The sequence below is a fragment of the Microcaecilia unicolor genome, chromosome 3 (assembly GCF_901765095.1).
Source record: "Microcaecilia unicolor chromosome 3, aMicUni1.1, whole genome shotgun sequence".
NCBI lineage: Eukaryota > Metazoa > Chordata > Amphibia > Gymnophiona > Siphonopidae > Microcaecilia > Microcaecilia unicolor.
This window is the reverse complement of record NC_044033.1, coordinates 119,192,410-119,215,518: the sequence shown is the minus strand read 5'-3', so window position 1 is coordinate 119,215,518 and position 23,109 is coordinate 119,192,410. Positions and strand designations below refer to the sequence as shown.

The 23,109-nt window shown below is 44.3% G+C and overlaps 1 protein-coding gene across 1 annotated transcript in view; it reads right to left on the bottom strand.

Moving 5' to 3' along the window:
* SLX4IP (SLX4 interacting protein) overlaps window positions 1-23,109 on the bottom strand; it is a 236,464-nt gene that overhangs the window by 75,594 nt on the left and 137,761 nt on the right. The window contains 1 exon segment of the mRNA XM_030196329.1: window positions 1,760-1,837. Within this exon segment, the coding sequence (XP_030052189.1) occupies window positions 1,760-1,837 (78 nt within the window).

Below are 23,109 nucleotides of genomic sequence, written 5' to 3'. Positions count from 1 at the left end.
TTAATAAAGCCCTCAACACCAGAGCTACAGGTGCAGCAATTACCTTGCAACCAAACAGAGGCTTGACACTCAGAGCAGGCATCCCATAGAAAGTAACAGCGGGAGCCATCTTAGATACTGGCAGAGACGAAGAGGCGGCAGCCATCTTGGAAGAGGCATAGCCCACACAGGTGAGGTTCAGTAGGGCAATCAACACACAGAGCCAGAGAGAACCTAAGACAGACACAGACACAGAGACAAGCAGAAGCCAGCACAGACACTGACTCCCAGAAACAGGGTAAGTCTGAGGGTTGGCACGGCCACAGACGGGACAAGGGGCATGCGATGAAACTACAGTGTAGTAAATTTAAAACAAATCGGAGAAAAATTTTCTTCACCCAACGTGTAATTAAACTCCGGAATTCGTTGCCGGAGAACGTGGTGAAGGCGGTTAGCTTGGCAGAGTTTAAAAAGGGGTTAGACGGTTTCCTAAAGGACAAGTCCATAAACTGCTACTAAATGGACTTGGGAAAAATCCACAATTCCGGGAATAACATGTATAGAATGTTTGTACGTTTGGGAAGCTTGCCAGGTGCCCTTGGCCTGGATTGGCCGCTGTCGTGGACAGGATGCTGGGCTTGATAGACCCTTGGTCTTTCCCAGTGTGGCATTACTTATGTACTTATTCTAGTTATAACCGTACAGTTTTAGATGCCACTTTAAGATTAGGATGAAACATCGAAGATACTAAAATGAACAAGTATTTTGATGTTTTAGAAATTTGGCAACATTGTGGAAGAGACATAATACAGCCTCTCAAACAGGCAGCATTTGCTGATACATCTACAGTATTATTTGATTATGTGGGTTATGCCGGTTAGCACGTGAGGCCTTAGCTCCTACTAAATAGAAGGCAGTAAGGGCTAATGTGGTAAATGGCCAGGTACTAATTTTGAAATTAGCGCCTGGCCATTATTGCCGTAAATGGAAAACAGGCTTGAAGTGGCCACAGCCAACTCCAGCCACCTTTTCATAAAAAGGACCCCTTAATATTTATATAAATTTATGAAGGTGTTGATTTAAAAAATACCAACATTTGCTTCTAAGCCTTCTTGTTGGCATATATTTATGATATGCCGGTGTGCAACTCTGTTCATATTTTGGATACTATTAACTTTAAGAAAAATGTCACTTTTTAAAGCTATCAAACAGTTAAGACTTCTGAGAACTTTTACTTGACTAAATCTGATCCAGGCAAAGACAAATTAGCAATTATAGTTATGATTTTTTTTTTTTCTGCTCTTGGCTTTTGATGCCACTTCTTTAAAAAATTATGTTGTCCTTGGAAACCAAAGAAGGGGAAGAAAAAAATAACAAGACAATCTGGCAGAATGACATTCCCTAGGTAAGGATTTTATAGTCCTGGGTTGAGTGAAAGTTTTTTCTTACATACACTTAAAGCATACATTTGAGTTTATAAGACAAACAATGTGATTCACAGTTCACCCTCTGTTGATTCACATTCTAGAGACTCAGTAAAATGCTTAGACTCATCAGAAAAGTAAAATCTAGTGTGGCCCAGTTGACTACCCTGAGGGTGTCAAGCATGCAACACAAAACTTTAAAGAAAACCTCAAATTGCAACAGTCATGTTTAGCTAATAATTTGCATAACGACTTAAGTTGAATACAGTTTTCCTCTTTATTCTCCTCAAAGCAGAAAAAAAACAACAAAAATTACATATTCTGCTGAACTAGAAAAACTGTTATAAATACTGTACCATGAAACTGCTCCTTCACAATACAACGGAGATTGACCCATCTTTTCATAAAGTAGACAGCAATACGAAAGTGACTTCCTGGAACAAAAAAAATATCAAATTTATGCTTGTTAATTTGTTAGTAGAAAGTGAGAAAGGAGCATGCCAGCTTCAACAGACTTCTAAATACTTCACAGGCTAGATTCACAAGCTGCAGACATAGAAAGCAAGGTAGGATAATATACCCTTGAAAAGACTGAACCTCTTAAAATTATATTGTACTGCAATGTATTGCCTTAGCTGTATATTTAAGGAACCTATTAAGGAAAAATGCATGAGTTTGTGCTGGTATGAGTTTGGCATGCATTGACTTTCTAACACAGTATCTCTGATACTAGCCAGTTCTAAAACTTACAGACGTTTACATAAACAAACCTGATGTTACTACATCATAGTGTCTTCCACAGTAATTTTGCTAAGTGATCTGTCATTAAGCAACATTAATAAACACTAGCCTTTTACAAACAAGAAGATTCAAAACAGAGAATAAGGGAACACATGAAAAGAATCCCTACCCTCCCTGTCTTTTGTCTAATGTTTTCCTCTAGAATTAAGGTTCCAAGAGCAAAATACTCTGTTTTCAACACACACTTCCCTGCACAACCCAAACAGTAAAGAAAACCTGATAATAGAAGCTGTATAACACTTGCATGGTAGTTATGCTATTCTGTTTTGCACAAATCAGTTTAAACATGGGCCACTTGTACTGATCTCCCATTTAGAAATTAAATAGAAGTCAGCAGCTAGTTTAAATTATACCCAAATACTTGACAGGTTTCAAAAATGTTTTTGAAAGCTATACATACCAGTGTTGCAAAATGACCTTGGGAGGACATTTTTCAAAGCCATATATGTGGATAATTTGACTATCTGAAAATTGCTTTGATATGGTTAAAAGTACACATGTGGCTCCACAATGTGTATATTTTCAATTGCATTAAGGGGTTTTGTTTCTGGAGACATTTAGTTCTGGGGCGCAAATTTTGAAACTGATGCAGCGAAGATACATACTTGTAGCAGGTGTTTTCCGAGGATAGCAGGCTGATTGTTCTCACGACTGGGTCGACGTCCACGGTGTCTCCTCCAACGGAATTTTTCCAAAGCTTATTGACCAAGTCCGCCAGTTGCTTCACCGTGTTCCTCAAGTGAATGCTCGTGTAGAGCTGGTAAGATTGAATTTTGGCCACGAGCATAGAGGACTGATAGGCCTTTCTCCCAAAAGAGACCAGGGTTCTAGATTCCCTCCCCGGGGGCGCTGAGGCAAAGTCTCTAGAACTCCTGGCTCTCTTGAGAGCGGAATCCAAAACCATAGAGTCGTAAGGTAGCTGCGACTTCATCAGCTCACGGTCTCCTTGAGTCCAATATTGGGACTCAGCTTTCTTGGGAATGGTGGGATTACTTGGTGGTTTCATCCAGTTCCGCATAAGAGTCTCCTTGATCACATTATGCAAAGGAACCGTGGACGACTCCTTAGGTGGTGAAGGATAGGTCAAGGACCTCGAGCATCTCAGTCCTGGGCTCACCCTCAGATACCACAGGGAAGGGAATAGCCACAGACATTTCCTGGACAAATGAAGAGAAAGAAAGACTCTCCGGGGGAGAAAGCTTTCTTTCTGGTGAAGGTGTAGGATCAGAGGGAAGACCACAAGACTCCTCAGAAGAGAAATACCTGGGATCTTGCTCTTCATCCCACAAGGCATCCTCATCAGTATTGGACAAGAGTTCCTTAACTGCAGTCTGAAACCGGGCCCGTCTTGACGCCGAGGAATCATGTCCTCGATGGCGATGTCGAGAAGTTGACTCCCATGCCGGCAGCGATGAAGCTCCCTCCAGCGATGTCGATGGGGAGTTGACCTGGGTGGCAGCCGAGGCCGATGCCTCAGGCGGCACTGGCGTCGGAGACCTCACCACAGGCGAAGAGCCAGCTGCCGCTTCCATCGAGGGTACGGAGAGCGCAAGCACCCCCGGTACCGGAGCAGTTTGACTCAGCAACCCTTCCAGAAGACCTGGAAGAATGGCTCGGATGCGCTCATCCAGAGTCGCTGTCGAGGAAGGCTGCAGGGTTGGTGCAGGAGTCGGCGTCAGAACCTGTGGAGGTTGAGCGCTCCTCCTGGCATCGACGCTTCATGGGTGCCGAATCCTTCAACACCCCAGAGCTCCCGGTACCATGCTTGGAAGGAGACCGATGACGATGCTTCTTCGCCTTCGCTCGATGCACGCCATCGATACTCCTTGGTACCGACGAGGAGGACGTGGAATCCACACGCCTCCTCGGGGTCAGGTCCTAGAGTGGTCGGTCCCAGTGGGCCTGCAAAGCAGGAGTCTTTGAGACAGGTGGAGACCCACTTGACGGCTCACTGCTCCCAGCGTGTGTTGGTCTCCGGACAGCCATTACCTGCGCTCCTGAAGTCGATGCCATCCCCAGTGCCGATATCGACGCCGCCGACCTCTGTACCGATGTCGATATCAAAGAACCGGACAAAGCTCCAAAAAGACGATCCCGAAGGGCTTGTCTCGACGCCTGTGTCCGCTTTTTCAAGCTAAGACACAACTTACATTCGTCTGGGTGATGGTCGGGCCCAAGGCACTGAAGACACCACGCGTGGGGGTCAGTACCCGAGATTGTCCGGATGCACAGAGTATACTTTTTGAAGTCGCTGGGAGTCCTCAATGACATGGATGGAAAATAGCGGCGGCGAGATCAAAATTCGCGATTGTGCCAAATGAAAGAGCACAAAAAGAGAAGCAGCAGCGGAAATGAAAGGAAACTTGTACGGGTAAAAAACTAAAGGATTTTTTTTTTATATACAAGGCAAGGAAGAGGAACAGGAAAAGAAACAAAACGGAGCGAAACTCCGTAAAAAGCTGGCCGAAGGATCACTGAGGGGCAAAGCGACTAAGAAACACACTGCCTCTCTACCGCGGAAAGAAAAACAACTGAGCGGGACTCTCGCGCGATGGGCAAGAAGACGCCCCGTGCGCCAGAAGGTTCGGTGAAAACTCTATATTTTTGCTTTGGAAAAATTCCGTTGGAGGGGCCGCCGCAGACGTTGACCCAGTCGTGAAAACAAGCAGCTTGCTTGTCCTCGGAGAAACATTATTATCCATTGAAATGCACTTGCAGCAAATTTCTTAACAAAAGGAAGCACATACTCCTTTTTTGACATGTGATGCAAAATCTGAAGGTATGAAATGACTCCCATGGTAAATGAATAATGCTGCCTGTGAGCCACCTCACAAGCAGCATTATTCTACTGATCCAGAAACATGCAGCCCAATGCTCTAGGTTACTTTGCACTGCCCCCCCCCTTCCACCCAATCACACATCACCATTCCGATAGCCCCCACAAATCCATGCCCTTTCAAGTACGGGGCCCTCCAAATCTAAGCTCCCCTCACTTCACAGATCTTCTTAAACAGAGGGCCCCTCCCCCAGAAGCTCCTTACCACATCATTTCACCCCTATCTAGAAATGCCCCACAATGGCAAGCACCCCTCCCCTATGCTTTCGTTGACAAGTGTCTAGAGGGGTCTGAGCAGGAGCGATCCCTAGTTGCTCCTCCCTTTGCCAGCAGCAGTTCAAAGTGGCTCTGGTGACTCCTAGCAGTAGTCTCACTGTACTACCACTAGAGGTCAGGATTCTGTAGAAACCTTCTAAAGGTTACCAGTGCCAGCACAAGCAGGAATGACTGGGAATCTGTCCCGCTCAGACCCCACTAGACACCAGGGATTATCAAGGTATCCCGGCAGGGGGGCATCGACATTGTGGGATATTTCTGGGGAAGGAGTGAAGTGGAAAGGAGCTGTGGGTGAGGGAGGGCCACTGCTTAAGGGGGCTGTAAAATAGGGAAGGGTGTTTGATTTAGGGGCCCAGACTTGGGGGGGGGGGGCCTCAGACTGTGGAAGGCATGGACTTGGGAAGGGGCTGGTCAGAAGGGTTGTGTGGGATAAGAGAGCACAGCAAAGTAACCTTGGGTGGCCCCTTTCAAATGAGCATAGGAGCATCGGGCTGCAGCTACTACTACTACTAATCATTTCTGTAGAGCTACTAGATATATGCAGTGCTATACCTCTTATATACAGGTACTTTCTCTGTCCCTAGTGGGCTCACAATTTAAGTTTTTGTACATGGGACAATGGAGGGTTAAGTGACTTGCCCAGGATCACAAGAAGCTGAAATAGGAATCGAACCCACTTCCCCAGGATCTCAGTCCACTGCACTAACCATTAGGCTACTCCTCCCAGTAATCCCGGGACAGCAAAATAACTGTTATAGAATTCACATAGTAATAAGCTGCTTTACATGTGCTTGCCTGTTTTGCATATCATTACTATGTATCCTGCAGTGACTTAAATGTCATCATTTTACAGCTCCACAACCTGTGTTAGAATCCTTAACATACATTAAAGGGCAAATAATGAGTGTTATCGTTGTAATGCGGCTTGATAATTACAACGCTTTCCCCCCCCCCCCCCCACTTAGAAGTTGATGCAGAAGTTCACGCTGATTGCTGAGTACATAGCTTCTCCTGCAAAATTACTGTGCTAAGATACCATGGCAATGAAGTTATTGAGGCGGCAAATCACTGCTGCTTTTAAAAAAATGCACTGTCAGAAAAAAAAACAGGACACTGCAGCAGTAATCTGCAGCTCATTGCTGAAATGTTCCCTTCCTGTCAGTGCATGAGCTGAGATTGGCTCAAACACTGACAGAAATGGGGACATTTAAAAAAAAAAGACGCTCGGTCTGCATGCCCCCTCCAACACCGCATTTTAGGCCATTTTTACTAAACATTAGCATGCTCTAAGGGGCCCTTTTACTAAGCTGTGGTACAAGGGGTTGTCTGCTAGCGGCGGCAGCCTTTTTTGCAGCATGTCAGAGCCCCTTTTACCGCAGCAGGTGAAAATAACAAATGAAAATGCTGTGGAGTAAGTTTGCATTGCCATTTGGCCATTTCGGGGGGGGGGGGGGGGGGGGGGGAAGCAATTACTGCCACTCATTGAGATGGCGGTAAGGGCTCCCATACTAACCCAGCGGGGTAACCCCTCTGCAGAAATATTTTTTCAATATTTCTGCTAGCGCCAGAAATGGCAAACGCTGGGGGTGGAACTACCATCGGCACCTGCACTGCCACGCGGCAACCCTTTAGTAAAAAGGCACCTAAGGGAGGTAAGTGTGTGTAACTGCCATTGTCCATATGGTTTCAGTTAATGTACTCTTATATTTTATGCTCGCACTAACTTTTAGCAGTGCCCTGTCTGTAACTGGTAACTAATTATGGGGTCCTTTTACTAAGGTGCACCAAAAAATGGCCTGCGCTGTTGTAGGCACATGTATTCGACATGCGCAGGTCCATTTTTCAGCACTCCTGCAAAAAAGGCCTTTTTTTTTTTGCCCAAAAATGGACATGCGGCAAAATAAAAATCGGGTGCGTGTCCATTTTGGGCCTGAGTCCTTACCGCCATCTATTGACTTAGTGGTAAGGTGTCATACATTAACTGGTTGGTAATCGTCAGCGTGCGTACACTGCCGATTACCGCCCGGTTAGTGCCACACTGTAGAAAATAAAAAATATTTTCGGATGCATGTAAAAAATAGAATTACTGCCCGGGGCACACAGTAGCCAGGCAGTAGTTCCAAATTGACGAGCGTTGGACATAAGTAGACACCTACGCACCCTAGTAAAAGGGCCCCTATGTCTGCTATTTAATTTATGATGACCCTACATTGAGTTAAAATATTTGAGCAGCTAGAGTTGATTGGAAACAGGTGAGTGACTACCTACATTGAGATTTTACCTGTGTATGGTTATTACAGGATTTATTATCCCACCGTATCTGGTGCACAGGTCAAAGCAGTTTACAAACTATTATAAAAAAATGAGTATTTACAAGTCTTTAACACAGCATTATAGGGCAAAACAGCTTTGAAATGTAATTTTACTTTAAATATTTCCTTAGTACAATGAATATATTCATACATGTATATCTTCATGACTAAGCCTCACACATATTTAAAAACAACTGCCAATTATTTCATTTGCTTTTTTTTTCTTGATCGACTCCACCTCTTCCTTTTGGAGGGCTTAATTAGGAGCACTGTTTTCTATTTGAATGTTTCTTTTTTCTTAGAATGTTATTAAAATATTTATTTATTTATTTAGACTGCCTTTTCCTGTCAAGTTTATAATTTATTCATTAAGTCAAAAAAAACAAATGAAAAAAAAATCAATATATAGCTTTTTTTTAAGGTCTTAATTTTTTATTGGTAAATGCTTTCTCGTCTTCAGCTACCATTACAGTAAGACATGCCATATTGTGAGTATACCTGAAATCAATCTAAATACTGTTCCATTTGATGTTTAGCACTCCAAGAGGATGAATTACTGAAACAGATATTCCCAGCCCCACCAATGCTGGCCTTCCGACAGCCACCCAACTTGAAGCACAAGCTAATCAGAAGTAAACTTCCAACACAGACTGAAAACGAAGAGAAGGGCACACATCCTTGCAATATAGCCAGCTGCAAGCTATGCCAAAACATTTCACAGGACCCCACAGTCATTCACTAAGGAAAAATATTCAACATAAAGGAATATTTCACATGCTTATCTTCCAATGTGGTATATATCATTCAGTGTAAAAAATGTAATGAAGCATGCTATATTGGAGAAACAGGCAAGATGCTAAAGACAAAATTTAATTTACATAGACATCACATGAACAATACTGGTGCCAGCCGGGTTCCCACCCCTGTGGGCCAGCACTTTACAAAACCAGATCACTAAAAGGCGAATAAAATGGTAGCGGGTATGGGACGACTTCCCTATGAAGAAAGATTAAGGAGGCTAGGGCTATTCAGCTTGGAGAAGAGACGGCTGAGGGGAGACATGATAGAGGTATATAAAATAATGAGTGGAGTGGAACAGGTGGATGTGAAGCGTCTGTTCATGCTTTCCAAAAATACTAGGTCTAGGGGGAATGCGATGAAACTACAGTGTAGTAAATGTAAAACAAATCGGAGAAAATTTTTCTTCACCCAACGTATAATTAAACACTGGAATTCGTTGCCGAAGAAAGTGGTGAAGGCGGTTAGCTTAGCAGAGTTTAAAAAGGGGTTGGACGGTTTCCTAAAGGCCAAGTCCATAAACCGCTACTAAATGGACTTGGGAAAAATCCACAATTCCAGGAATAACATGTATAGAATGTTTGTACGTTTGGGAAGCTTGCCAGGTGCCCTTGGCCTGGATTGGCCGCTGTCGTGGACAGGATGCTGGGCTCGATGGACCCTTGGTCTTTTCCCAATATGGCATTACTTATGTACTGTACCAGTGAATTCATAGTAAGAATCCTGAAAGGTAACTTTAAAACAATACAGGAACATAAGACCTTTGAAGTCAGAATGATTGAATATTTTGACACCCAACAGACAGGACTTAACAAAGATCTGGGTTTTCTAGCCCATTATAAACCATAAAGTTGTATTACTATGTTTATCACCCTCCTCTCACCTATCCACCCCCATCCTGCTAGACTATCTCTGAAATGCTTTGATGTTCCCATGCATACCTCCTACTCATCCCCACCCTGTTAGACTGTCAATGAAATACTTGGAAGTTTTTCTTATATATACTGTCATCTACCACATTTGCTTATTTCCGATCTGACGAAGAAGGGCAACCTTCGAAAGCTAATCAAGAAATGTATTAAGTTATGTCCAATAAAAAAAGGTATCATCTTATTTTCTTTTCCATGTTTTATTTTGTTTGATTTCTAATGTTTAGCAGGAATCACTGACAGCACTGTAGATCTGAAAGTCAAATTGCATCACGTGAAGTCTACAGTCGGATGACACTGGTTATCTTCCCAGACCTCCTACGTAGTTATACAAAAGAACTATTACAATTTCTAAGGAGAATTTATGAACTTTGGTTGCTAGGACACATTACAGCATGTTTGTAGATAATCTAGATAGAAGTAGATATTAAGAAAATCCTCAACAGATTGTACAGCTTTATTTAAAACTGTAACTGCTGTACACAGTGATATCTCTTGGGAGCAGTGAAACCACATCAGATCATTGCCAATGTCAACTGTTAGTTCAGTCTTGTTAAATTGCTACAATTTTCTCCTTCCCGTCTTTCTCTTCCCACAGAAACATGGCTTAAGAAATGACTCTCTGTTGGGCGTATTAAGAATAGAAAACACCACCTTTTCATAGAAGGATGTCTTCTTTCTTGATCCAAGTTTTGGTAGTGCCTCACAGCTACATATATTCAGTGTTAGGACAAAGAATTATTCAAGGGCTGCTTCAAAACTTCTATTGGTGTTATAATTTCAGTATTTCAAATTGTACATGTTACAATTCATAATGCTGGGGTTCCTACACATCCATAAACTGAAATGCTGGAAACTAAAATGTAATTGGAAAAAAAGATTCAGTCTTCATAAATCTGTATTTTACCTTTAAATTTTTAAAGAGCCTCAATGAGTAATGTGTTTTAAGGAGTGGTGATTTGCCCTGGTTGTTATATTTTATAGTCCCATGATACTAAAAGGAAATATCAGACACTGAGTTTTGATTGTAAAACCATCCTGTAACACTTGCTTTTAGGAGGAGTCACCGCCAAGATGAGTTGAGCTTCCATAAGCTTGCCAAGAAGAGTCTGTGGTAGAGAGTATAACACAGTGGAAAGCCCTCTCCCACGGCTATTAGTGACCATTCATTGGGAGCCTGGGAAAATGCCTCTGAGCTGCCCAGATATCTGGAATAGCCTGGCAGGTGTTTACTTTCCAGCAAAAACTGGCACCTGCTTAGCTCTGCAGCTCAACCCAGTAAAGACGTCTCTAAAACCAACACAGACATTTCAGACACACATACCTAGTTCTCTTTAAATATTGCCAACTACATATTTTTTTATTCTACAAAACGAAACAACCCAATGCCTTCTATTAATAGGACACAGAGGGAGACATTTTCTAATGAGCTTCACCTATTTCTACATTTAAAAAAAAAACCCTAAAAGAAGCGCTTACTTACTCTGTGGTACCAAAAATATTCACTTTATTACTGCAATTCAGTAAGAACTCAGAGAAATCACCTGACAAGGCCAAAAAGCTGCTGGAGTACTTGGTTCAGTGCACATTTTCTATTTATTAGGATTTATTTACCGCTTTTTTGAAGGAATTCACTCAAGGCGGTGTACAGTAAGAATAAATGACCAATAGACAATTACAACAGTAAAAATATTCAAATAACAATACAAAGTATGGCATAGTATACTACTTACAATGTCAACACAATACGTAATAGAACATTTTAATTGACAGTGTAGGGTATAAGCAAAGATAGAACATACAGATAGGTAGGAGAGTAAGAGGAGTTAGAAAATCAGGTGACTAATTTAAACCAAGGTGCACATGAGGTCAGAGAGATGGTTAAATATTATCTCAGCTATGGTAGGAGTGGATAAACATGTCCTGCTGCAGTATGTGCAGCCCGTGTCACTCCTTGTGTGTATGAGTGAGACTAACAGGTTAGTTACATCTTCCATTAAAGGCCTAGTTAAAATGTCAAGCTTTCACCTGCTTCCTGAAGTAGAGATAGTCTCGTATTAAGTGAAGCCTTTCAGGGAGTGCATTCCAGAGTGTGGGGGCTACTCCGGAGAAGGCTCACTTGCGGGTATCACATCATGTAATGTCTTTTGAGAAGGTGTAGACTACACAGTCCCCAGCTAAGCATAGGACCTAAGCTTTCAGCCACTGCCGATTCACTAACAGGGAAAGGGATCTGAAATACCGCCTTTCTGTAACTACCAAAGCGGTTCACATATTATATAAGTGGAAGAGAATATTTTTTAATTAGTGCTAAGTGCTTTAACTAACATTATAGCAGTGACTTTAAGGAGCTGGTATTAGAAATAGGAGCTCAGGAGCATTTAAGTAACCCACGAGGGGGACCACAAACCACAGCTCCACACTGATGGTGAGCTTGCAGACACTGTTGGAAGGCATGTAGGTTTAAAAGTGCATTGGACTAAGAACCAGAGAATTGTGGAATCAAGCAGTTTTTAATGTGCTGCAGTAACACAGTGAATAATTTTTTGGAACCATGAACCAAGCAGTTCTCATTTTGTTTACGTATTGTGGCTGAACTGGCTTGTTGGAGCAGATTTTTTTTTTCTTGTGTGTGTTTTCTACCCATGAGCTTTATTTGCTAAGAATTTTTGCCACAGACTTAAAATACAGCAGTATTATTCCTGCTCAGCGATTCCATCTCCCTTCAGTCTCTTGAGTTTGCTCTCACCTCTTTCCATTCATACCTCATAGTTCCCTCTTCCTGACATGTCTCTCTCATACAACCCTGCACAAAGGAAACCTAGAGACAATTTTATTTATTTATAAGCTTTATATTATGCTTCTACAGCAATTTGCAATCAAAGCAATATATATTTATAGGAAAATGTTTATTGGATACATGGGGACAAACAAAAAGGTGATGGTTATCACAAGCTTGAAACTTGTGAGTAGTCGCATCAATTATCATGGCTCCAACTTCAGTCAAAACTAGGGACAATAAATGACAAAAATAAGGCTCACACAGAGACCTGTATAACAAGAGACAACAAACACAAGGTCTTGATGATTCTGTAGAACTTACAAACTGAGGCTTATAAATCATCCAGGTTCAGATCCAAATGTGCCTTCGAGTCAGAGTTGCCCATACTCATTAATTGACCTCTGCAGCAATGCAAGGTCCTCAATGGGGTGTACAAGAGATGCTAATAACTAGTTTAACTGTTCCAAAGTAGAGGTTACTCACACCATAAAAGGACTGGGGGACTGCCTCTCTGCTTCCAGGGACCTCAGTTCAGTGCACATATCTTAGATGTTCAGGAGAATCTGCTCATTAACTGACCAGGAAAACTTGGATTCCTAGTTCATGCGATTGTCATATGATCTGCATGCAACAGGAACCAAGAAATAGAAATGACTGAAAATCAAACAAATTAACGCTGCTAAAAAAATTAAGTGCATAATATTTGCACATGCAAAAGAAACTTGCAAAGTGCAAAAGGAAATATCTGAATCAATACTGTTGAAGGTAAAAATTGCCTTTGGAAAAGCTAAGTTACTTACCTATAAGCAAGTGTTCTCTGAGGACAGCAGGCATATATTTTCACATGTTGATGGCATCATCCACATAGCAAGGTGCAGACACTGCCAAGTGTAATATAACTTTAAATCTTTGAGACAGTGCCCCCACCACGCATGCGTGGGTGCCTTCCCACCCGACGCTCAAGCAGAATCGTACAACAGCTCGGAAGACAACTCCAAGGGGAGGCAGCAGGGATGTGAGAATATATGCCTGCCGTCCTTGAAGAACACATGCTACACGTAACTTAGCTTTCTCCAAGGACAAGCAGGCATTATATTCTAACACGTGGGACTCACTAGCTGCCAGGCTCAATGTTATAATAAACAATTTTGTAAGCAAAGTACAGTCTCGATTATCCAACAGACCCCCCCCTGGTGACATCATCATCTTACTGTTAAGAAGTGCACAGGAGTAGCCTAGTAGTTAGTGCAGTGGACTTTGATCCTGGGGAACTGAGTTCGATTCCCACTGCAGCTCCTTGTGACTCTGGGCAAGTCACTTAACCCTTCATTGCCCCTAGTACAAAATAAGTACCTGAACTTTGATTCCCACTTCAGGCACAGGCAGCTCCTTGTGACTCTGGGCAAGTCACTTAACCCTCCATTGCCCCATGTAAGCCGCATTGAGCCTGCCACGAGTGGGAAAGCGCGGGGTACAAATGTAACAAAAATATATATATATGTAAATCGCTTTGAATGTAGTTGCAAAAACCTCAGAAAGATGGTATTTCAAGTCCCATTTCCCTTTCCCTTCATGCACCCCTCATCCTGTAACGGTATCAGTTTATTACTGAAATATGTAGCATATTTGCTGGATATATATACAACAATATATTTGTGTATCTTTTAAAAATATATATTTGACACAGCAGCAGAGAGAATAGTTTTATTTCAAGCCTCTCTCTCTCCATTACTTTTTCTGGGAGCTTCTGAGAGCAGGAATAAGTTAACTACAAACACTTAACAAACACAAAAGAGCTTCCTCTGCCCTCCCACCTAACAAAAGATGGACTAAGGTGGACACCTGAATACTCAGAGGAAGCATAAACAGGACATTTGCTTGTCAAAGGTATACCTGCCCCTCCCATCAGCTTCCAGACATGTGCAGAAAGGAAGGACTTGTAATGTGTATCTGCCCCAGAGACTGAACAGGACATCAAAAGACATTTGCCAGCAAAGTCCAGACTGTAAGTCTCGTGATGTCATAAGACATGGGACCAACTCAGGGGTCGTGTGCAGACCAAGATACCACAATGCTTTGCAAATGCTCAGGGGTCGTGTGGAAACCAGGAAATCAGAACAAAGATCCACATGGCATATGCTCCTGCAGATTGCAAGATATAAAAGGACAAGCTGTTTCCCAAGACTCAGATTCTCTTCAACTGCAAGCAAGATTCTCTTCACTGCAAACAACTCAGATTCTCATCAACTGCCAGCAAGTCAGATCCTCTTCATCTGCTGATGCCTTGCTCCTGAAACATGTGCTCATCAATAAGCTGGACCACAGCATGCTTGTAACAAGGACTTGTAAGTTGATCTAGCTGCTACTTTGTTCTATTTTATGCACAGATTACCTGTAAAGATTCCTCTTTAAAACCTACCTCTCGTGTGCAATTGTATATTAAATCAATCTTTTTGAAGCTAAAAATATGGTCTCTTTGTGTTCTGAATATATATATACTTAATATTGTTGCAGGAATTGATGCATGAATTTATGATACTTCAGGAGTCAGACAGCACACCAGAATGAGAGAGAAATCTTCTTTATTTGCCAGCAAACAAAGTAGAACATCAGCATTAAGTCTCTTCTTCTCTTTCTCAGCTCTCTTTGTCTCTCTCTCAGCTCTCTGTCTCAGCTGCTTCTCTTCTTATGCTGTCTTCTCCTTCTTCTGTCTGTTCCTTCTGTCCTTCTTTCTCTTCTGAGCTCCTTCTGACGTAAACTGCTTCTTCTCCCACTTAAATACAGTTCTATCTAGCCTAGCCTAGCCCCCTTACTCTCCAATTGGTTAAGGAATAGATTGATTACCTTGCCTCAACCAATCAGCTCCATACAAATATCAGTTACATAGGTTCCAGACATCCTAAACTGACCTGTGACCTGGGGCCCCTTACACCAGACATTTGGGCTCCAGTCTCTTACATGTTATTATGATTGATTTCTCATATTCCTAGTACTAACTGCTAACTAAACTCTGGCATTCATTAAAGGGGTCAAGGGCCAATCTTACTTAATAGCATACATATCAGGTTATTACTTTCAAGACCATTCCTACATTTTACCTATAATTAATCAAGGAGAAGAGAGCTGACTAGTCCTGACCTCTTTCACCTATCAGCTTATACATTGAACCAGCCAGAACTGCAGATAACTTAAAACACATGTTGGCCTCTTCACTGCAGTCCTTGCTTGACCTCTTAAACAGCAGACAAAGAGTAATACAGAATTTAACAGACATTCTACACAGAATTATTAATTTACACAGAATACAGCATATTCTAAAGTAAGCATCCTTATAAGACATATTCTACATATCAAGAACTTCTAAATTCTAATCTATTGCCTCTCTCTAAACAGTATTTCTGCCTAATCTTTAAACTACAATATGTCATATGTCTGGCTCATGCCTGCTTGCAAAACTATTCAATATGCCTAATAGTATACAAATGTTGAGCTAGCCTTCATTATTCACAAGGGACAGAGTTTCATTTCTCACTGACCTTTCTAACCTTTGGCTTAGCCAAGCTAGACATTGAGTAATTAACCTGAACCATCTGGCATTCCTTCACTGTACTTGCAAAACTGAGAATTTAAAATAGTATTTGAGCACCTTTAAACAGAATTAACCCTTAATATGATTTCTTATATATATTATGCCCATGGCTGCCTCATTCCCCCCTTTGAGACTAAAATCAGCTTATGCAGAGATAAGTCTCACTACTCAAACTCTGGAGATTATAGTGATCCTAACTAGGAATAGGCTTGTGAATCACCATTACCCTACTTGTTAAGGTCCGACGGCATACTGCCGAAGCACATGAGGCCAGGAAACAAAACAACAACCCTGCTAGAACTAAGACTATTAGGGAAATGAACAAGGGACATATCCAGGAGGTCAATGACCACCACCAGGAGGTAAGGTCTAATCCTCCTCGGTAATCCTCCACATTAAGGCTGGCCAACTGTAGGACTTTATCCATAACATGCCTAACTACATGCGTCCTATTTATGACAATAGTACAGCACTCTGAAGAATTTAGCACTGTGCAGAGGCCACCCTGGGCTGCAAAGAGATAGTCAAGACCCATACGGTTATACCGAGAAACTATACTTAATTCATTAATTTGATCCTGCAATGCATTGACTACCACGTTCAGCTCATGAACTAGAACATGAAGTAGGGATTGAAGTCTCCGGGTGGCCATACCTAGTTCAGTAATACCCGCTACCGGGCCCCCAATTGGAATCCAGGCCGTGGCAGAAAGGGCTACAAGTCTCTTTTTAGTCAGAGGATAAGTAGAATTGATATACTGGAGGGCTAATTCAATCGCCTCATCCTCTGTGGCAACGGAGGAGGGTAAGGACAAGGCCTCTCGCTTAGAGCGGTGCGGGGATGGTGGTTTGAGAAGAGGAATAACTTTAGGAAAATAATTCAAAGTTACCAATACACAAAAATCATATGTGGGGGGAAGAATCATGTGGAGGACATTATCACAGAGCCAGTAATGACCAAGGAGAGGGCGACGAAAGTTCCCAATAAATGTAGGCACAGGATGGAGATTAGGATGCCCATAATGCGAGCCCCTATCCCAGGGGGAACGAAGAAGAAATGGAGACTTTGTACACCATAGGTGCCAATCCCCAATTGTAACAGACCGCTCATATGATGCAACCCCTTCATACCCCGGGGACTTATGAAAGTAGAAAATAGGATGGGACACTATAGTCTTCTCAGTAGTATAGTTAGGAGCCAGATAATCACCTTGGTCATAATCTACAGGTATGGTAGTAGGACACATAGGAGTACCTGGAGAAACTACCCACACAGGTTCCTCCTTCTCTGGGAGAACATTAGTATAATTACAGGGAATGGGAAGAACAGTTGAGATGTCTCTTGTTAAACAAAACACTCCAGAAGCTGGATAGGGAGACGTAAAAACTGGCCTTAGAGAAGAATCAGAAGGGGAAGTAGCATTATAAAAGGACCACCAAGTATAATCCTGGCTCCAAGGGCCTGAACTCGAAAAGTAGGGAGGTATAAGAGCTGGGAGCTGCACAGGGACAGGAACAGCTGGGACATCTGTAGTATAAGGAGAAAATCGGGAACACACAATACAAGGGGAAGTAATCTTTGCCTGACTAATTAGTTCCTGGACAGAGTGTAACCAAAGGTTGGAACGAGTTGGGGTTTTAGGAACAAGGAGGCAAGGAGTAGAAAACAACAAAAGCATCCAAACTACTAACATTTTCTTTCTTCCTAATCTAAAACAAATACAGCAAACTAATTAAGCAATAATATTTCAACAGTCTGTGCTAATCACAGATTACTCTCATATAATGTTCTCAGTCTTTGAGTTCTTATACCAGTTGGGATAGACCCTCAACTGACAAGGATCAAGCTTTCAAATTCCAAGAAAGCCAGAATCTAGGCAAGAAAGAGTCTCAGTGTGAAGCCGAAGTTCAGCAGCTCCTGCAGTATGCAGTTGACCCTTCTTTTCAGCTAGTAGATTCTTTGGTTCGGGTCAAGCGCAACTTCAATGGCTCCGCTGGATCTCTTTCTGCTCTCCACTGTCTAGGCTCCGTCTGATCCGTGCTGGGCTCAGTCTGGTCAGCAGACTTAATTCGAGACCAATGGACCCATGGAGTAATCCCTGCGACCTTCACAGCTGCAGGGGTAGAAAGCAAAACAGTAAAAGGTCCTTTCCATCGGGGCCCCAAAGGCTGGAGCCTCCAGTCTTTCACCCAAACTCTATCCCCTGGCAGGAAGGAATGTACCTGAGCCTGGAAGGGGACAGGGTTTATTTCTCTCACATAAGACTGAAGTTCAGAAATTATCTTGCCCAAGAGGGCTACCTGCTCCTGTACCTGGGCAGACCCTAAAATCCCTATGTCTCCCTTAATTCCCTGCAAAATGGCTGGGGGCTTCCCATACACAATTTCAAAGGGAGAGAGGGCTGTTCCTTTAGTTGGAGTGCATCGGAGGCGGAAGAGGGCTAGTGGCAGTGCCTGTGGCCATTTCAGTTGGGTTTCCTGACAAATCTTTGCTAGGCTATTTTTCAAGGTTCTGTTTGCCCGCTCAACCTGCCCTGAACTCTGGGGACGATAAGCACAATGCAATTTCCAGGTAATGCGCAATGCGCGGGACAGGGCCTGAAGTGTAGCTTCAACAAAGGCGGGACCATTATCTGAACCTATGGCAAGGGGCAGTCCATACCTGGGGATGACATCTCTAAGGAGGGCTCGAGCTACTTCTGTGGCTTTCTCAGTAACTGTAGGATATGCTTCCACCCACCCAGAAAAGGTACAGACCATGACCAAGAGGTATCGGAACCTACCGCTCCTGGGCATTTCTGTGAAGTCTATAACTAGAGACTCAAAGGGTGTTAGTCCCCTAGACTGAACTCCTGGTGGAATACGGGGTCCCTGACGAGCATTATTCTGGGCACAAAGAGTACATCGGGCAGAGGCAGTGGCAACCAGACTATCCAATCCTTCCAGCACCACTACTCGACTGAGTAGGCGGGCTAGTGCTGTTTTCCCTAAGTGTGATAGGTCATGAGCTTGAGACACTACAGGCCAAGCTAGGTGGCGTGGCACCAGAACTCTGGTATCAGGGAGATGTAACCAGCCATCAGGTCTCCTTACCGCACCTTCCTCTTGAGCCCATTTCTCTTCCATTTGGGTGTACATAGGCGTCCATTCTTGCAATCGAATTTGGAACAGGGTAGTCACAGTACTTGCTGGGGGTCCTCGAGCAGCTTCCTTGGCCACCCGATCAGCATGGCGGTTCCCTCGGGCCACTGGAGTATCTATCCTTTGGTGTCCCCTGCAGTGAATAACAGCTACCTTCTTAGGGGCCCACACAGCCTCTAGCAGCTGAAGTATTTCGGGTCCATACTTAACAGGTTGGCCTGCAGCATTTATGAGTCCCTTTTCCTTATACAAAGCTCCATGAGCATGTAGAGTTGTGAAGGCATACTTGGAATCAGTATAAATGTTGGTTACCAGTCCTGCTGCTAACTCCAGAGCTCGTATGAGGGCCACAAGTTCTGCTTTCTGGGCTGAAGTTCCTTGGGGCAGGGCTCTTGCTTCTATCACCTTGTCTTCTGTCACCACAGCATAGCCTGCCAATCGCTTGGAGTTCTCCACGTAACTGCTTCCATCTGTGAAATAAATTACATCTGGGTCCCTCCACGGAACATCTTTAAGATCTGGTCGACTGGAGTACACTTCATCCATGGTTTGGATACAATCATGATCCGGTGGTCCCTCAGATGCTGGCAAAAGAGTGGCGGGATTGAATGTAGCCACTGTTTCCAGATGTATCCGTGGATTCTCACATAAGCTAGCTTGGTACTTAACCATGCGGTTATTTGTAAACCAGTGGTTGCCCTTATACTCCATGAGGGTAAGAACTGCGTGGGGGACTTTAACAACCAGTTCTTGCCCCAAGGTCAGCTTATCAGCTTCCTGGACCAGTAAGGCTGTTGCTGCAATGGCCCTCATGCAGGCTGGCCATCCTTTAGCCACTCCATCCAGCTGTTTAGACAGGTATGCAACAGGCCTCTGCCAGGATCCCATCATCTGGGTCAGCACACCCAGAGCAACCCCCTGTCGCTCATGGACATACAATGAGAAAGGTTTCTCCACATCAGGAAGGCCTAACGCAGGGGCTTGGAGTAGGGCTTTCTTTATGGCAATGAAGGATTGTTGAGCTGTAGGTCCCCATTCAAATGGTTCCTTTTCACCCCCCTTTGTGGCTTGGTAAAGGGGTTTCGCCATCAATGCAAAATTTGGAATCCAAATTCTACAGAATCCAGCTGCTCCCAGAAACTCCCTAACTTCCCTTCTGGACTTGGGTTGGGGAATTGCAGCAACTGCTTGCTTCCTACTGACATCCAGTCTCCGACTTCCCTGGGAAATACAAAAACCCAGATACTTCACTTCTGACTGACAAAGTTGGGCCTTTGAGCGTGAGACCTTATAGCCTGCATCCAAGAGTAACTCCAGCAATTCTCTGGTAGCCTCAAAACACTCTTCCTGAGTCACTGCTGCAATCAGGAGGTCATCTACATACTGGAGTAAAACTCGCCTGGAAGGCTCAGATTTAAAAGTCTTAAGGTCTTGCCCTAGGGCTGTCCCAAAAATAGTGGGGGAATTCTTGAACCCCTGTGGCAGGCGGGTCCATGTATACTGAAGCTTCCTTCCTGTTACTGGGTTTTCCCATTGAAAGGCAAAAAGCAGTTGACTGGCGGGGGCCACCCGAATACAAAAGAAGGCATCTTTTAGATCTAGTGTCGTGAAATGGGTAGCTCCAGAAGGTATCAATCCTAACAGGACATATGGGTTAGGCACTACAGGGTGTAATGAGATAGTAGATTTGTTGACCACTCGTAAGTCTTGGACTGGCCGGTAGTCCTCAGTCCCTGGCTTCTGAACTGGCAACAGTGGCGTATTCCATGGAGACTGGCAAGGTCGAATAATTCCATGGGATAACAAACGATTCAGGTGTGCTTGGATCCCTTCCAGAGCCTTTCTGGGAATTGGGTATTGGCGAAGATGGATTGGCCGGGCATTTGGAAGTAAGTCTACATGGACAGGAGGAATATTTCGGGCCAACCCTGGGGGATTATCTTCTGCCCAAACCCCACTGACCTGAAAGCTATCTGCCAGGGGTAGGTCAACTTGGCCATGTGACTGATGCAGCCGCCATTCTTCTTCAAGGGGGCAGCAAAAACTCAATATACCCTTAGGGCTGGATGTCGGGGGCCGAAAGGAGACCGAAGTCTGGCCATCAGAGTCAAAGGAAATTTGGGCCCTAAGCTTGGACAGCAGGTCTCGACCTAACAAAGGGATTGGACAGTCTGGCATATACAGGAATTCATGAGTGACTGTGTGTGAGCCTAATTGGCATCTACGGGTTGTCAGGAAGGGCCTCCGGTTCTGCACCCCCGTGGCTCCCACCACTCGGACAGTTTTTCCAGACACAGGCGCTAATCGCTCCGTCACAACAGAATGTTCAGCTCCTGTATCAATCATGAATGGAATTGAGCGGCTCCCTATAGTTAACTTGACCATAGGTTCCTGGGAGCCCAGTTTGTAGGAACCCGGTCTGTCCTATTCGTCCCATTCTGCCATCTCGGCTATCCCGATGATGTCAGATTCAGGAGGCTCATATCTTCCCTCTCGAACTCGGCCTCGGCTTCCTCGATCTCCTGGTCCCCTTCTCAGTCCCTGGCGCCTCTGGGGGCATTCATCTTTCCAGTGCCCTCTTTCCTTACAGTAGGCACACTGGTCCCTCTCCAATCTTGGTCTGGGATTCTCCCCCCTTGGCCGGGATTGATTGAAGGAATCTCGGGGCCTGGCTGGTGGTCCGGGGTCCCACTTTGGCTTCCCATTAGCTAGAGGTCGACCTCGATTAAGGGTGGAATTAGTAATGGCTGCCGCTAAAAGGTCGGCCTTCTTCTGCATCTTCCGATCAGCCTCTCGGCGCACCTCCTGATCTCTATTAATGAAAACCTTGGTTGCGATCTCAATTAGCTGGGTGGTATTCATCCCTGCGAATCCCTCTTGACGCTGCAACTTCTTCCGGATATCTGGCATACTCTGGGCCACCAATGCACTATTCACCATTCTCTGGTTTTCTAGTGCTTCAGGATCAAATGGGGTGTATGTTCTGTAGGCTTCAATTAGTCGCTCTAAAAAGGCCCCAGGGGATTCAGTTGCCCCTTGGAGAATTTCAGAGACCTTTGCCAGATTAATGGGCCTCTTTATGCCTTTCCTCATACCTTCCAGCAAGTCCCGGCAATAGCCAGACAACAGTTCATAGTGCTGCCCATTATTTGGATCCCAAACTGGAGCTGCGCGAGGAAACCGAGCTCTAACCCATTCCTCTAGGTTCTGTGTCCCCTCGGGGGCACGCGCTCGCGTGATGGCCTCAGCATTTTGCAAAATCTTCCGCCTCTCCTCAGTTGTGAAGAGGGTCAGGAGAAGTTGTTGACAATCAGTCCAGGTTGGGTTATGGGTGGCCATAATGCTAGCCACTAGGTCCACCACTGCCTGAGGCTTTTCAGTATAAGAGGGGTAATGCGTCTTCCAATTCAGGAGATCGGTGGTTGTGAAGGGTACATACTGATAGGCCTGTGCCTGTATAACCTGACCCTGATTATTAGGATCCGGTCGAGTGGTAGTTACCTGTCGGAGTGGCAGAACTCTCGAGGAGGTGGGAATGGAATCTGAGGTAGAGCTAGGAGCTACCCTCCTATCATGCTCAAAGGTGATTGCAGCAGGTCTAACCCATTCAGGGGAGGTAGGTTGAAACCCTGAGGGATGGGGAGGGGTACTCATAGACTGAGAGGTGGTCACAGGTGAGTCAGTCCATTGAAAGGGATGCCGGGCCCCTGATGAGTGGGGAGGGGTATTAGAGGGAGAAGCTGGGCTGTCAGGAGTTGAGGAGTCAGGGGGTGGAGCCCAAAGCGGGTCTTCGGAGGTTAACAGGGAAGGATGTGGCAGAGGAGGGTAGAGACTAGCTGAAAAGTCCAACCTAGGATGTGGTGGGGTTCGCACAGTGGGGGAGGAACTATCCGGAGAAGCCTGTACTGGAGAAGCTTGGGCTGGGCGGCGTGGATCTCTAGGGGCGGCACGGAACCCCAACAATGGGCCATAAGGTGGTGGCTCAAGATCTGAGGGGTCATCAGAGAGTATGGGTTTCTCAGACAGGGTAGGGGCGGAAGCCACCGATTGGGTGGTAGGCTTCCTAGGGCTCTTTCCCTCTTCCAATTTAGATTTTCTAATCTTTCTTTGAACATGGCCTAACATGAATTTTACTGGGGATCCCATATAAGTTTTCAACCAAGAGGGAGGGTCAGTCACAAGGCTATCCCAGGAATCTATATAAGGGAGTTGTTCAGAATATTCTGGTTCTCCTACAACTATG